The following is a 15,025-nucleotide window of genomic DNA, read 5'->3' on the forward strand; positions in this document are numbered from 1 at the left end:
TCACACAAAAGAATATTCAATACTGTAGATTTCCAATTAAATGAATTTATAATAAAGGAATTCAGTAATATCTGTGTAAATTCAGGAGAAACTGCTCTTGCTGATTCTAAAATCTCTCTTCTATTTTTTATAGTTTTATACTTTTAATTATGTAAATTTCAATAGAAAATATACTACTCTCTCTCTCTCTCTCTCTCTCTCTCTCTCTCTCTCTCTCTCTCGTAATTTTCCATCATTTTCTGTTTATATAACCTACCAGACCCGGTTAGACAAGGTGTCATTCTGGTAGATCCATGGTGTGGTCTTATAAATGGCCTCTCCGTTCACCTTCAGCCAGGAACCCAACTGTCCGAACCTCTCCTCGTAGATCGGGGCCAGGGTCCCCCAAGAAGTGGGTCCAACATTGATCAAAATGTTTCCACCAAAACTGTTCACAAACGCAATTGAGTAGAATAAAATCTATTAAATTTCTCATCTTTCGGGCCTTATGTGCCAGCGGGCACGAAGAGGTTAGGTGAGGTAACGAGGAGGTAAATTTCTCATCTTGTTTTTAAAGGACTATATATGGTTTGAGTCTAAAATGGCCTCCTTAAATGAACATTTTCATTTTACTGTAATTCATTGTTTTATTTGTACAAATATACATTTGAAGTTTTTTCATAATTTTCATTTTGACTTTAGTGCCCACAATTTAAAAATATGACATCATAAAGTTAACCTTTTCCCGCCATTTTCTCATTTTTAGCAGTTTTGAAGCAGTTTTTCCTTAAGGAAACATTGAGCGACTGCTTGAACAAACAAAATATTTTCACCAAAGATGTATCTCACCAATAAGTATAAGTGTAAAAAAGTCTGTTCTTGTTCAAAGAGTCGCTCTATATTTCCCATTCAAAAAAAGATAAGAAAAATGTCCTTTTTGGACTGATTTTGATTGAATCATAAAAATAGCGTCACTTCTGACGTCATATACTGCCAGTGAGTGCATATAAATCAAATAAATAGGTGAAAAACATATTTTATGTCAACTCTTTTATAAAATAACACAACAAATTAATGTACCTGAATCATTTTAAAAATAGCGAATTATGGGGGCCAAATTTGACTAATGTCATATATAGTTCTTTACTGCAGATTCCTTGAAAAACAAAAGAAATTTCTATTCGCATGAAATTTGCTGAAAGCAACCATCACAGGTTTTAACAAGTGAAAAGCTGTCAATGTGACAGCAAACCAGGTTTTCTTTTACCGGTATGTGAACTGTATCCATAATCCATGTCAACCTCTATCCAGTGAAATGGAGTACCCTATATGCAATATTTTGCCAAAAAATGACTAAGTTCAAAAGCTGGTATTTTTTTCATAAATTATCAGAAATCAAAATCCTAGCAATATGCACACCTCTAATATATGTACAATTGATCTGCAAAAGAACAACTTCTTATCTTGAAAACTGTAGGAGGAGTTATCTATACAATGAGGGTGCCCTATATGCAATATTTTGCCAAAAATGACTAAGTTCAAAAGCTAGTATTTTTTTCATAAATTATCAGAAATCAAATCCTAGCAATATGCACACCTCTGATATATGTTCAATTGATCTGCAAAAGAACAATTTCCTATCTTGAAAACTGTAGGAGGAGTTATCCGTACAATGAGGGTACCCTATATGCAATATTTTGCCAAAAAATGACTAAGTTCAAAAGCTGGTATTTTTTTCATAAATTATCAGAAATTAAAATCCTAGCAATATGCACACCTCTGATATATGTACAATTGATCTGCAAAAGAACAATTTCCTATCTTGAAAACTGTAGGAGGAGTTATCCGTACAATGAGGGTGCCCTATACTGTAAAACGAGAAAATATGGCGTACTACAAATTTTAGCGCCTTTGGCGCAACTGCCTCTGAGCGCTAAAATTAATAGTGCGCCAATGATTTTCCATATGTATTAGATTTTTTCAAGTTGCAAAACGATAACATCAGTCCATTTCTTTAAACAATTACACAGGTAAACGGTATGGGTTATCGGGTATCAGTGCCTAAACATGGATTAATTAATTCAGTTTTAATTGCATTTTAATATCTCTCATTAGTACCTTGAAAATTGGGCTTCTCCCCATGACACTTCCATTTAGCGCCTTGAGGTGAAAATGTGATTTAGCGTGGCGATCGTTAACGCTGACAATACATGATTGATCATAATTTCTTTGATCTCTGATTAGTGGATATAAAGATAACAAGACGAAACCTATTTTAGGTGTTTTTTTTAATGTAAAATTACTGTGAAAAAGATTCTCTCGTGGTGATCAAAACTCATGGTAGCATTCGATTTCACTTTTAGTTTCGGGAATCTTCTAGTGTTATCCAAGTCGACACGTTAAATTCAAAGTCTGATAACTCAAATTTGTTTACCAACAAAAATTACACATCATCGCCAATAAATGAGGTTTTCATATCTACTGACAATTTACATAAAAGTAAGTGTATTGTTCTCAACGACAGTTTACCGTGCATGCGAGATAGAAATCAAAGTCGTTGTGTTCACGTGCTTAAGTGAACACAGGACTAAATTTTGGGCATGATCGTTTATAAAACAACAACATTAATTTTTTGTATTCTTTTTTAAATAAAGATGCATGCGCTAAAATATAATTGCGCTAATGTACTGGCACTTGCGTTTGCGCTAAAATACGTATGCGCTAAATTTTCTCGTTTAACAGTATTTAATATTTTGCCAGAAAAATGACTATGTTCAAAATCTAGTATTTTTGCGATAAATTATTGGAAATCAAAATCCTAGCAATATGCACACCTCTGATATATGTTCAATTGATCTGCAAAAGAACAACTTCCTATCTTGAAAACTGTAGGAGGAGTTATCCGTACAATGAGGGTACCCTATATGCAATATTTTGCCAAAAAATGACTAAGTTCAAAAGCTGGTATTTTTTTCATAAATATTCGGAAATCAAAATCCTAGCAATATGCACACCTCTGATATATGTACAATTGATCTTGAAAAGAACAACTTCCTATCTTGAAAACTGTAGGAGGAGTTATCCGTACAATGAGGGTATCCTTTTGGCAGCCGCCCGCCTGCCCACCGCCCGCCATTTTCACCATTTTAATAACCGGATTTTTCTGTTGGAAAACCCGGTTAAAAATTTGGTTTTTTTTTTTTTTGGCAGTTGTAAACTTTACAAATCACACCAAAAATTCATTTGCTGGCAAATTGACACAAAATGGTGGAATTGCAGAGTTTAGAAGGTAAAATAACCAATCTACAGTAATTGTTTTTTCAAATATTCTTGTAAGAAGAATCTTTAAATTATTCCAAATTCTCAAATCTGACATTACAGATCTCACAATGATTCAATTTACAGGGTCATGTTCCATAACATCACAATATCACTTACAGAAAAGCGCAACTTGCCATCTGATTGGTTAAATCAAATTTCGTTCTGACATCACAGATCATAATCCTCAATAGGTCATTGTGAGATCTCTAGATCTATGTGCTTTGCATTGTTGTTGTGAACTTTATAAATTCTACAAAAAAATTTTTTGCTTGCAAACTGACACAAAATAGAGAAATAGAGATGTTGTGGAGTCCGAAATTTGTATTTTGATCAGATTTACTTTGTTGGATCAATTGATCAACCAATCAGAGACTGGAATGCTAAGGATGCCCGTACCTGATAGTGTAGATCACTTCCTCCAGTAGTTCCTCTATTGTGTAGAAATCCCTCAGGTCAGCATTCCTTCTATAACCCCACGACCCCTTGTCGATTGTCATAGCATTGACCCACTTATGAGGCATAACATGCCCTAAAAAGAAAAAGTTTTAATGTCTCCTAAACTTTTTAAACCTTCTTCAATATTATGTCTTTAAAAGATAAAATTAGATCTCAAACATGCTTGAATGTACATCAATTTTATTGACACCCTTGAATCAAATTCAAGTTGCAATACATCATGATGTATAACTTTACTACTTGTATTTTTATACACTGTGAGACAAAAGTAACTATTCCAAGTTATTCGTTCGAGTGTAACATAAAAGAAATTAGATTCAGTTGTTATAATCTAATTTCTATTACTAAGTTTATTACTAAGTTTAAACAATACAACTAAAATTAAAATCAAAGGCCTGAAGGGCCATAATGGCTTACGGGTTTGATATGACTATATTTATATGGATCGAGTATGATTCCCTCTATTTCTTACAGAAACTTTAGTTTATTTATAGCTCTATAGAAAGTAACTAGCTACATGTAATTTTATAGATCTATAGAAACTAACATAACCGATATCAACATGCCCCATTTGTTGATTGGTCGAACCTTAGTGACCGAAACAGACAGGATTAAAATCAAGACGCCTCTTTTATCAATTGGTTGAAACCACCATGTTTAGGAAAATCATAGACTGCATGAAATAATTATAATGATGTCAGACTCAAACTCCAATATCCAACGACTGAAGTACATTAACTGTAAATTCATTCAACTATATAGGACACAAAAACACTTAAAACCAACATGCTCTCAAATATCAGTTTACCTTGTATTCCTACGCACTATGAACTTGCGCGAGAGTTGGTGCACGGTGCGACGTAACAGCGCCACAGCCAGCACGAAATCACTGCGCGTAAGAATAATATAACCAAATGATGAAATGTACTGCATGTTATGTACCATAATTAATGAATTCTCGTGAAATCTACACCAAAAAGTATTATTCCATTTTATTTGTATTTCATAAATGTCTATTTATTAATATTTTCCTGGGTTTTTTCTACTTTTTTAAGAGGCTGACCTTCACAAGCTTTTATAAGAAATATATTTTATTAGATATACAAGGCAGTTCTAACACCTTCTGTTTTATTTTTTCCCTTTGTACAGAGATAAATTTTTTGGAGGGGGGGGGGGGGGGGGGCAAGAAACAGGCAGAACTATGCAATTACAGAAAACTTGTTTCGACACCAAATTTAATTAAAATCAATTACTGCACTATAACTTTGCAGTCAGTCTCTCTTCACATGACATGTGTACACAGTCATTTTCAGAGGCATACCATGCTATACGTTGTCTCAATGTTATAGTAATGTGACATCGCTTCCGTATATGACTTGCAATCAAGCCTACCTGTATATTGTTTTCTTATTTGAGTACATTTGGTCTCAAGTTTCCAATATTTTTACGACAAATAAACAGTTCAATCATAGCACAACCAAAGTAAAATTGTGCTATTTTTAGATTTTGGAAAATCCCCAACATTCGATAATGGCGGAGGTGTCGAAGAAGGCACATTATATTAAAACAAGTAGTAATTGCCCCTCAATTTATGCATTTATTACCGATTTATAATCCCAGTTTCAATATATCTCAATCATAAGTTCAGTCCTTTAACCATTAAACACTTTCCCCCTTGCTGAGATCAATGTCGATCGAAGTTAGCGACGCTCTTTGCGGGTGCAAACGTTTTTAAGAAGATTGAACGAAATAACGGCAACTTTACATTTACCTATCACTGTTAGGATCTGAAATAATTGGGAAAAGATTTTTTGCTTATAATACATGCAAGTATGCATAGCGGAAAGCATGGCGGCACTGTGTGATGCATGGCGGGGGCCTATACCTCTATGCAAAAACGGCCTAGGGAAAACACTGCATTTAATATTCATTCGCGTAATATTTCGAGTTTATTTAAATAAAGTCAATTCATATTGGTTACAATAACATAAGTGATAAGAACATATGGAAAGTATAATCTTGCTTAAAGATATTTATTATGAACAACAAACAGTTAACTTTGCAACATTCGAATAGAACTATTTTTTGTCGCGCATGTTCAGATAACTGAACTCTTTGCCGTAAAGATTGTCCGGCAACTAGATGGCCGTAAGCCATAAAAAAATATCCAATAAAGTAATTGATGTTAATTTGTATAAAATAATTAAAATTCAATTGTCAAACTTTTTGCATATGCATCATATTGTGATGTATGCAAGATATGTTACATGTAAACAAAGTAGAAAAATTTGTTTATCCAATCCAAAAGTCATGAGCAATAGGCATTGTTGTTTTAGTTGGTACGTACCAGGATGGAAGCGGTCGGAGCAGGTCCAAACCCCGCCGTGTTTACAGAAACAGTCGGATCCCCACCTGTCATTGGTCAGGATGTAGTCCTTCACGGGGCTATAAACACACAGAAAACATACACTGTAAGTAGGTCATCAAATATAAAAATTAAAACAACCAAGACAAATAGGTCATCAAACTTGAGAGGGAATATAAATTGCAGTGTTTGCTATAATTTGGTAAATTTTGGGATAGTGAACATTATACTTAACATCATGATACATTGTGTCTGTTCTTCATTATCAACTAAATACAGAGGTGTAATAATAGCAAGTCAAGTTGAACTACTAGTTCATGTAATATATATTTTTTTTAACTTTAAGGAGATATGGCTGTTATGAAAATGAACACTTTCAAATGGGAAAAGAAGTACCTTTTTTGAATAGGGAACAGGTCAATGGGGCCTTAAATGGCCCCAATTATTGACAATCTAAAGCCCTGTCAGAGTAACCCATAAGAATAACCCACAAGCAAGGAACTACACTGTACAATACCTTTCATTGTAGAGCCAGGCCAAGAACACAGTGGCGTTCCAGTACCAGCTAGGAGCCAGCCACCCAGCATCGTTCCATAGCATGTCCGGCTTGTAGGTGTTGATAATCTCACGTAGTTGAGGAAATATGTAGTCCTGAATCATAGAAATAAGGAATAATATATGTGCGTATTATATATACCGGGTATAATTATTATAGCATTTTATTTGATGGTGTCATTCATGTGACTTAATGATATACTGTGTCCAGGGAAATACATGCATTCGCCCCCATTTTATTTTTGCCCCTTTCATTCATCTAGACATTAGGCAAAATAAGAAAAGGTGTACTGACCTTGACATAATGTTGAGTGGTTAAGTTATTCCTCTGGTCCGCTAGCCATATCGGATTAAACCATTCTATCATGGCATGATAGAGTCCAAATCTGACCCCAGACCCCTTCAACGCAACCTGTAAATCACCTGTGAGGAAAATATATATATTCACTACTGAATCACTTCCTATAAACCATGTTCACCCGAGTAGAACTTTGGTATCATATCCCAATTTACCTTGTACATGTTTATCATGTACATGTTGAACCAAGTTGGAAACCAAATCTTTTTTTCTTTATGTATTTTTGAACTTTTAATAAAGTTACATGGTACATGTCCAATCTTTAACCATGCACGAAGTTTTTTTCTCTGTACATTTGAGTTTGAGATAACAATTAAGCTTTGAATATATATACTTACCGATAAGATCTCTCTTTGCGCCCACGTCCCTCGAGTTCCACTGGTAGGTGACATTTGTTGGATACAAACTGTAGCCATCACTGTGCTTGGAAGTAAATACTATGTACCTAATTAAAGATTGTAAAATTAATGCAACCATTAGTACTAGTGCAATTTTTAAAAAATTAGATAACAATGAGGCTGCTTAGATATGAAGCTATATAGCTACCCCCCCCCCCCCCCTAAAAAAAAACCAAAAAAAAACAAAAAACTGAAAAACCTAATTTTAAATTTTACTTTGCTCCTGAGGAGACAATGATATCTCTCCATTTTTTTGGGTTGTAAAACTCGGCTCGGAAATCCTTAGCGAAGTCTGCATACGTCCACTTTGGGGGGTAGTATTTTTTCATGAAGTCCACAATGTAAGACTGAGGCTGCCCTTTCCAAAACCACCAAAACCATTCACTGCTCATAGATGGGACGGAATAGACTCCCCATGTTATGAACATTCCAATCTTGGCATCGTCGTACCATTCCGGAATCGGACGAGAATCAATGCTCTCCCATGTTGGTTTGTATTTTTGAGATTCGGTTAGTGTGACAACAAAGATGCAGAGTAAACACAGAAGGAAGGATATTTTCAATGCAGACTTCGACATTCTTACTATTATTATTTATATAACCCCATAGATGTCGCTGCGCTACAACTTCTCGGGTTTTTTTGTTTTCACCACAATCGAGCAGTAAAAAGCCCGAGAGGTTGCGACCAGGTAGAAAACAAACCGGGTAGGAAATATGGCAGGACTTCATTTGTCAAACCGACGTACATCGAATGCGCCAGTTAACCTTAAGTTGCTAATTTATTAACAAATGTTACCTAACGTTACTTTTTTCATCTCAGTTACGTAATGTTTAAAGAGATGAAAAATGTAGATAACAATTGTTAATGAATTAGCATTCTCATCAACTGAATGTATTGATTTTTAAAACAATTTTTTTTTGTAATTTTGCGCAGAAAACGCTTTTAAAACTCTTTTTCGTAGTAGTTTTGGTGAAATATTTTTAACAGTTCTTAACATTTACTTTCTCATTCTATAAAATGTTAGATGTTCTAGCAAAGCCGACAAAGAAAGATATGTACTTTAATCCACATTTATATATCGACATATATGTCCAATACAAACTTAAATTATAATTAGTCCAATCCACACTCTGCAAAAGTTGTTCTCCTTTGCGGGGTCAACCCAAAGGTCAAAAGAAAAAAAAAACTTTTCCCTTCTTTATGCAACCAAATATTTGGGCACCCTAGCTGTGAAGAAATCTCTCGGAATTTAATTTATTCCTTCGATGTGTGGGTTGCCAAAACTTGGGGCAATCAAAATTCACAGCGGAAATGGATTTCTGATGTCAAATGACGAAGTTACAACCCTCTAAACTACAAAGGCTACTGTGAGAAATATATGGGGTTTTCCCCAAAAATGGAGGCCAAGGGACATAACTCTTGTAAAGTGTGGATTGGTCTATTGTTTCATCGTTACTCTGGTTACACCAACAGCTGTGATATTAAAGCTCGTGATATGATGCTATATTTTTGTTTATATAACCAGATACATAAATAATTTAATTTTAACATGTTTAAATAATAATGTTATATACTCCCTGATATAACCGGCGGTACGCCGTTATGGGACAAACGAAGTCCGCCTTATGATTTGCATAATCTTCGTTGCATAATCTTATTTCGGTATGCGTCGGGATTTTAGATCAGTTAATACCTAGAAGCAAGACGTACATCAAAGTGAAAGTAGAAATCTCGTGACTCTTGCTACTTATACAACCTCTTATCTATCTCCGATGTCGCGTGGACAGTCAGATAAATATAAAATCCTAGGAAGTCGTCGCTCTAACACTTCTATTTGCTGCCCGTGTTGGACAAGAAAGCCGTGGTATTTTAAGATGGCGGTGGGAATTTCGGGATTTTTGGCCTTGGCTGTGGTTGGAGTTTTAGTTGGCCTGGCTGTTTCTGGCCCTCTACATGCCTCCTGTAAAATTGACTGGTTTGTATTAATTTGTGTACTTTTCTCTAGTGGTTGGGATGTGCATGCAATTATTTTTTAACAAGGTTAAAGGGCAACTTGAAGGTGCATTATAAATCAGTCCGATGATATTATTTCAAAATTTATGTGTATTTTAAACTTCGAGCCATAAACAGGCAAATTTGAGCTTCAATGATTTAAAAGAGGAAGCGCCGATTGATAGAATATTACAATCAAATTCTGTTATATTTGCTTATTTTTAATTATTAGTATGACAATTAAGATTGGTCTTGGAAGACAGCCACATATGATTTAGATTACTTAGTTTGATGGACCAGTGTCCAACTATTGTCTCAAACTGTTGAAAGCTTGTCTCTTGACTTGTCTAAACTAACCGCATAGCAAGCATGCAGTAATGAAAATGAATATTTTTGGTAATTCTGGCAGTTGACCTTATTTTAGTATTTTACTCATTCATTTTGACGATTTACAGTCAAGTCGTACACAGACCAACTCGTATACAGGTCAACTCGTATACAAACATTTCCGCATAAAAAATCAAAAGTCAGCTCGTATACAAGGTATTTTTGAGTCATTAACGTTAGCCTATACTAATCACCGTTCTAGACAATGAAAGTCATCTTTTGCTGTAACATATTATATAATATTTTTTAAAATACATCATCTGTTATAAGAATATTTGACTCATGACTGGCGTGCAGCATTTGTTATATTTATTATCATATTTAATATTTGACATAAATTATATAGGCATATGAAATTTTTGTATACGAGTTGACTTTCGGTTAAACACACCAGGAATTTTTGTATACGAGCTGATTTTTGGTTGTTTATACGGAAATTTTTGTATATGAGTTGACCTGTATACGAGTTGGTCTGTGTACGACTTGACCGGACTCCATTTTGACATAAAAATTAAATCATTCCACATGTTCAACAAACCAAATTTCTTAGTTATTTTTTAAAAACCTATGCTTGTTCTCTGTTGACCAAAGCTTAATTACTTATTGAAACATGTGTTCATCTATGATTCTATTCTGATTGATATACATGACATATTATCTTTGTATATTGTACTAGATACTCAACTTGCTTTGATTCATATTTGTAGGACTTTTGGAGTTTCTTGTGACAGTGTGAAGTCTAAACTGAAGAATCAAATCAGTGCTTGGACTACTGCAGACAACTGTAAAAATGGAGGGGAGAAATGCTTGTACAAGGTTTGTATCACTAATCCCTTGCAGAGCTATACGAGGGTTGTTCGGAAATTATTGAGACATTTTCTCTTATTCTTTAAGTAAAAAAGATAAACTCTTGAAATTTTACCAAAACGTAAATCAGGATAGAGTTTATCGATGTGAAAAATTTCTTGTTCATGGCATGAATAAATCATTCCTAGTAAGCTGACCAACGTGCCTTCGTCCTGTAACCCGGCGCAACCGCAAACTTTTCGCAACGTCATTTTAACGCTTCTTATTGCTCCCGTGTTTTAAACACCTTACAAATGAACTGAAATAAGAATTATTCTTTATTTCTCATCTTTTGTTTTAATTTCAAGATGTCATCATTTACATTTTCTCTCATTCTTGTTTTTTTTTAGAGAAAAAATCGAGTTATTTTTACCCGAAAGTCTAATTACTGTGAATGTCTCCTGCAGTCATTTTTTTTTACATATTTTAGAACTGTTGACAACAGTTAGTGTGTCAAAAGTTGTTAATTAATCCCTTTGGCCTAACTCTAGTTAAACAATCAGTGAAAAAAATATGATGAACTGAAGTTCTATACTTTGTCTTGTCATCGTATAGTTTTTTACGCAATTGCGTGGCTTTAAAAGGTCTTCTTCTGAGATTTCCACCAGTTTAATGGTTTTCGTTGCGCCGCCGTGACGTCAAAATTCAATGTAAAGTCGTTGTCAGATTTTTATTGTTTGGTAAATATATGTGTACCATATCCGTATTTCAACTCGAACATCAGTGAAACTTAATCAACAGTTAGTCGCAAAGAATAGCAAAATGAACATATTTAATTTGATTTCTTTTATCATTAACTGTAATTCTACGGACACTTATAAAGTAGATGTTTAAGTTGTTTAATCTCCAAATTCATGGCTGCGCCGGGTACCCCGACCACCGACTTGTTTATCTACTGTCGTAAACAAAATATTAAATATTCTTTTAATATTACTCTGTTTTATTATTTGTTGGTGTTTCGTCAATGTCTATGCCAATTTTCACCAAAATTCGTCACTTAGAAAAGAAAATAATCGATTTGTCTCAATAATTTCCGAACAACCCTCGTATTGTTTTCCTAGTAGTTTTAACAGAGTGAATAAGCCAATATGGAGCAATTGGTTCAGTGGTTATAGGTGTTAGGCCAGTAACTTAAAGGTACTGGTTCAAGTCCTCCTGTGGTCACTTGATGTTATGTGTTGTGTCCTTATAGACATTGTCTTAGTCTACCAAGCTGCAGTTGGATATCGGCTTATGCTTGGGGGTCAACTTGTGATGGACTGATGTCCCATTCAGGGGTAGCCAATGAATCATCCACTTAGCAGTACCAAGGAAATCATTGACCTTTCTGTGCCTTAATGCTGTGGAGAAGAATCTAACTTAACTAAATGGGTCAACGAAAAAAAACATGTCATTGATTAAAAGTTAAAATTTTCCAGGTGTTTTACATGCCACAAATGAATTTGAAAATGTCTTTTCAAGGCTGCAATTGTCACAAAAAATTGTGACAAAGTCCTGATCAAACCTTTCAGTCTCATAGAATAATCACTAAAATTGCAAAATGAATACTTCAAAAATACTCTACTGCCATAAAGTCTAATTCTACCGTAATAATGGCATTTTCTAGATATTTTAATTGTAATAAGTTAAGACAAAAATTGTAATGTAGTTTATGAAATTGATCTTGTCAAGAATGTCTACATGTTTGATGTCAAGTAAGTGGAGGCTATACACAATACTAATTGAAAACAACAGGAAGGAAATGATGATTTAAAACCCCCTCCAAATATAATGATTACATATGCATCTACATGTATAAAACATATGAAATGTTTCTCAATTTTGTATCACATGTTGTAAATCTGATATATTTTCTTTAACAGTTTGTGAGTGAGTCAGGGAACGAGCTGAGAGCAATACACGAGACCCCAGTGAAACATTACAAAGATGATCTGACCTTCACCTTTGGACCTTCAAGTTCGGCTAGCAGTTGCAATGTCCACGTAAGTACTATATGATTTGTCATCAATGACTATACACTAGAGTACACTTAATTATTAAATAAATGTTTTTGTCATCCATGGCTATACGAAACAAACTGGGATTTTCTCAAACACTCATTACATATGCATCAGTTTTATGTCACATCAAAATAACCCACAATATATAGTTAGAATTTTTGATGCTCGATATTTGTTAGATGATTTCCATATGATTATGTTGCATAAAGATTATCTGACTGTGTAAAATTAAAAAGTTTATATTCTCCATGTGTAATGTTTTTAGGGTTTTTCAACCTCGGAGACCTGGTACGCCCTGCTTGACTACGGCACAAACTACTGCAATCTCCACAACTTAGTCACAGGTTAGTGCTCCAAAGTTACTGGTACAACAAATCAAATACAATCCTAATTAATATACTAATGAGGTTAAAATTATCATTATCATAGCTGAAGTTTCCTTATTTCCTTCTTTTATTTTTTAATGCGAGTACCTAATTCCGTGTTTTAATTGTTTTGCATCAAATCATAAAATCACCAATTTTTTTGTCAAAGTTTTATTTAATTTACATATTATGCTCGAAAAATAAAAGCGATGATGAGATGTTTCTTCTCATGATTTTATGCAAAGTTTAATTTCTTGCGTTTAATTAGAAATCTACCGTACAGGCAATAATAGATGTTGCATGCATTATACAGTAATAGATGTTGTATGCATACAGAGAGGGTTGAATAGTGAATGTTTTTCCTACATTTTAGGATCAGGCCTGGACAAAACCACAGGATATACGGAGAAGACTAGCAACAGTGTGTGTACGCAGTACTCCTCGGCCAACTGTACCGTCTACTAATAGTACTACTGACAGTACATCTGTGTGTGTTGTGTTTATTTGTAACAGTACCTATTGGTACTACTATTACTGTACATGTATATTGTATGTACATTGTATGTACATTACATGTTATATAATTATTTAAAATTTTATATGCTAGACAAAAACATCTATTGTACACTATTCATACAGTTCAGTACTTACTTGACAATTGTCAACATTCCATCAGCCTACAAAACATTAGCATGATAATTATAATGGGGTTTTTTTTCAGCTGAAATATCTGTTCACCTAGTATTAAGTTACTGTTACCTATTGTTGGAAATTTGAATCAACTGACTTCTAAATGTATGAACAGTTCTTTCAAAATAATTTTTTCGCAACTTCTACTGTGTATGCTATGGTGAATTATGTGTACCGGTATATTCAAAATGTAAGATACATTGAAATCGATATATATACATGCTCAAATACATTTGTTGACCTAGATATTGTGTCTCAATTCTGTTATCATATATAAAGATGTGAAGTTCTCAGACGCATATTAACTATGTATATTTGTCTTCATATCTATTAATACATGATAAATACATGTACATGTACATACATATTATATACATATTGTTCCTCCATTTTCATTGTCACTCTCCTAAATCAGCTTTCCTATACATTTATAACACAGTTTTTTTGCATATAATCATTCAATTTTATCCAGTCCATCAAGTTCACAATGCAATCACATTTCAGATTAAGACTTTAACTATGGAGAAGTATAAAATTTCAATTTCATACTAGTATACCATATATACAGCGAAAATAAATTTTCTTAAAGTTTTTATAAGGTTTATGTAAATACACTGTGCTTATTTTTTTTTCTATTTCAAATAATCTTAATATAGAGTTCCCTTTTCTTGACTATCATATTTTGTATTGTATATGAATCTTCTCAAATTTTGTTTATATTTTCAAAGATAATGTTGCCATTTTTGGCTTATTTTTTTGTATTTAAAGGGTATTGTTGTATTAAATTCTTCAAAAATGTTTCCTTTGTTCAATGTTATTATATTGTTCAGTCTCATGTGTGGATCCAAACATTTTTCTGTGGAGGATTCTTTGTATAAATTTGTGTTGCTGGGGGGGGAGGGGGGGGGGACCCCTCTCTCCTTGGATCTGCACATATCCAAATTCGAATTCAGCAAAAAAATGTTGAAATAAAAATGTATCTCCTAAGTAACCCTTTTTCTTAATAATAGATTGGTATGTAAAAAAAAAACCCCCAAAAAACTCTCTATTTTTAGGCTACACGTGACTTGATACCTCGTCGACAACCCCTCCAGCCTAGTGAATTTAAAGGACGCCTTACTTGTTGAATTTACATGTACTAAGTGTAAAAACAGCATGCATAGCTTATCAATTAACAGTATCGATTAATAAGGAGTAAATATTAGATTAATTACAGCACCTCAATGCTTGTTTTTTTGCAAATGGATGATGGTGCTACCAAGCTGATATTACAGAATACTGATCATAATATATAAATAGTGCCTGTTTGGGA

General features: G+C 33.8%; 2 protein-coding genes across 2 annotated transcripts in view; one reads left to right on the forward strand and one right to left on the reverse strand.

Moving 5' to 3' along the window:
* LOC128163821 (uncharacterized) overlaps positions 1-8,124 on the reverse strand; it is a 28,663-nt gene extending 20,539 nt beyond the window's left edge. Inside the window, exons 1-7 of the mRNA XM_052827488.1 lie at positions 7,649-8,124; positions 7,373-7,479; positions 6,972-7,099; positions 6,639-6,772; positions 6,104-6,201; positions 3,697-3,829; positions 257-427 (exon numbers count right to left, since the gene is read on the reverse strand). Of these exons, the coding sequence (XP_052683448.1) occupies positions 257-427; positions 3,697-3,829; positions 6,104-6,201; positions 6,639-6,772; positions 6,972-7,099; positions 7,373-7,479; positions 7,649-8,010 (1,133 nt within the window). The 5' untranslated portion in view covers positions 8,011-8,124. The remainder of the gene's footprint in view (positions 1-256; positions 428-3,696; positions 3,830-6,103; positions 6,202-6,638; positions 6,773-6,971; positions 7,100-7,372; positions 7,480-7,648) is intronic.
* A 1,013-nt stretch (positions 8,125-9,137) lies between these two features.
* On the forward strand, positions 9,138-14,513 carry LOC128164130 (uncharacterized). The gene is made up of 5 exons (XM_052827875.1): positions 9,138-9,408; positions 10,520-10,628; positions 12,521-12,640; positions 12,924-13,002; positions 13,397-14,513. The coding sequence occupies exons 1-5, from the start codon at positions 9,206-9,208 to the stop codon at positions 13,486-13,488; spliced, it is 603 nt and encodes a 200-aa protein (XP_052683835.1). The 5' UTR covers positions 9,138-9,205; the 3' UTR covers positions 13,489-14,513.
* Positions 14,514-15,025: the final 512 nt, after the last annotated feature.

The sequence above is a fragment of the Crassostrea angulata genome, chromosome 9 (genome assembly GCF_025612915.1).
Source record: "Crassostrea angulata isolate pt1a10 chromosome 9, ASM2561291v2, whole genome shotgun sequence".
Lineage (NCBI taxonomy): Eukaryota > Metazoa > Mollusca > Bivalvia > Ostreida > Ostreidae > Magallana > Magallana angulata.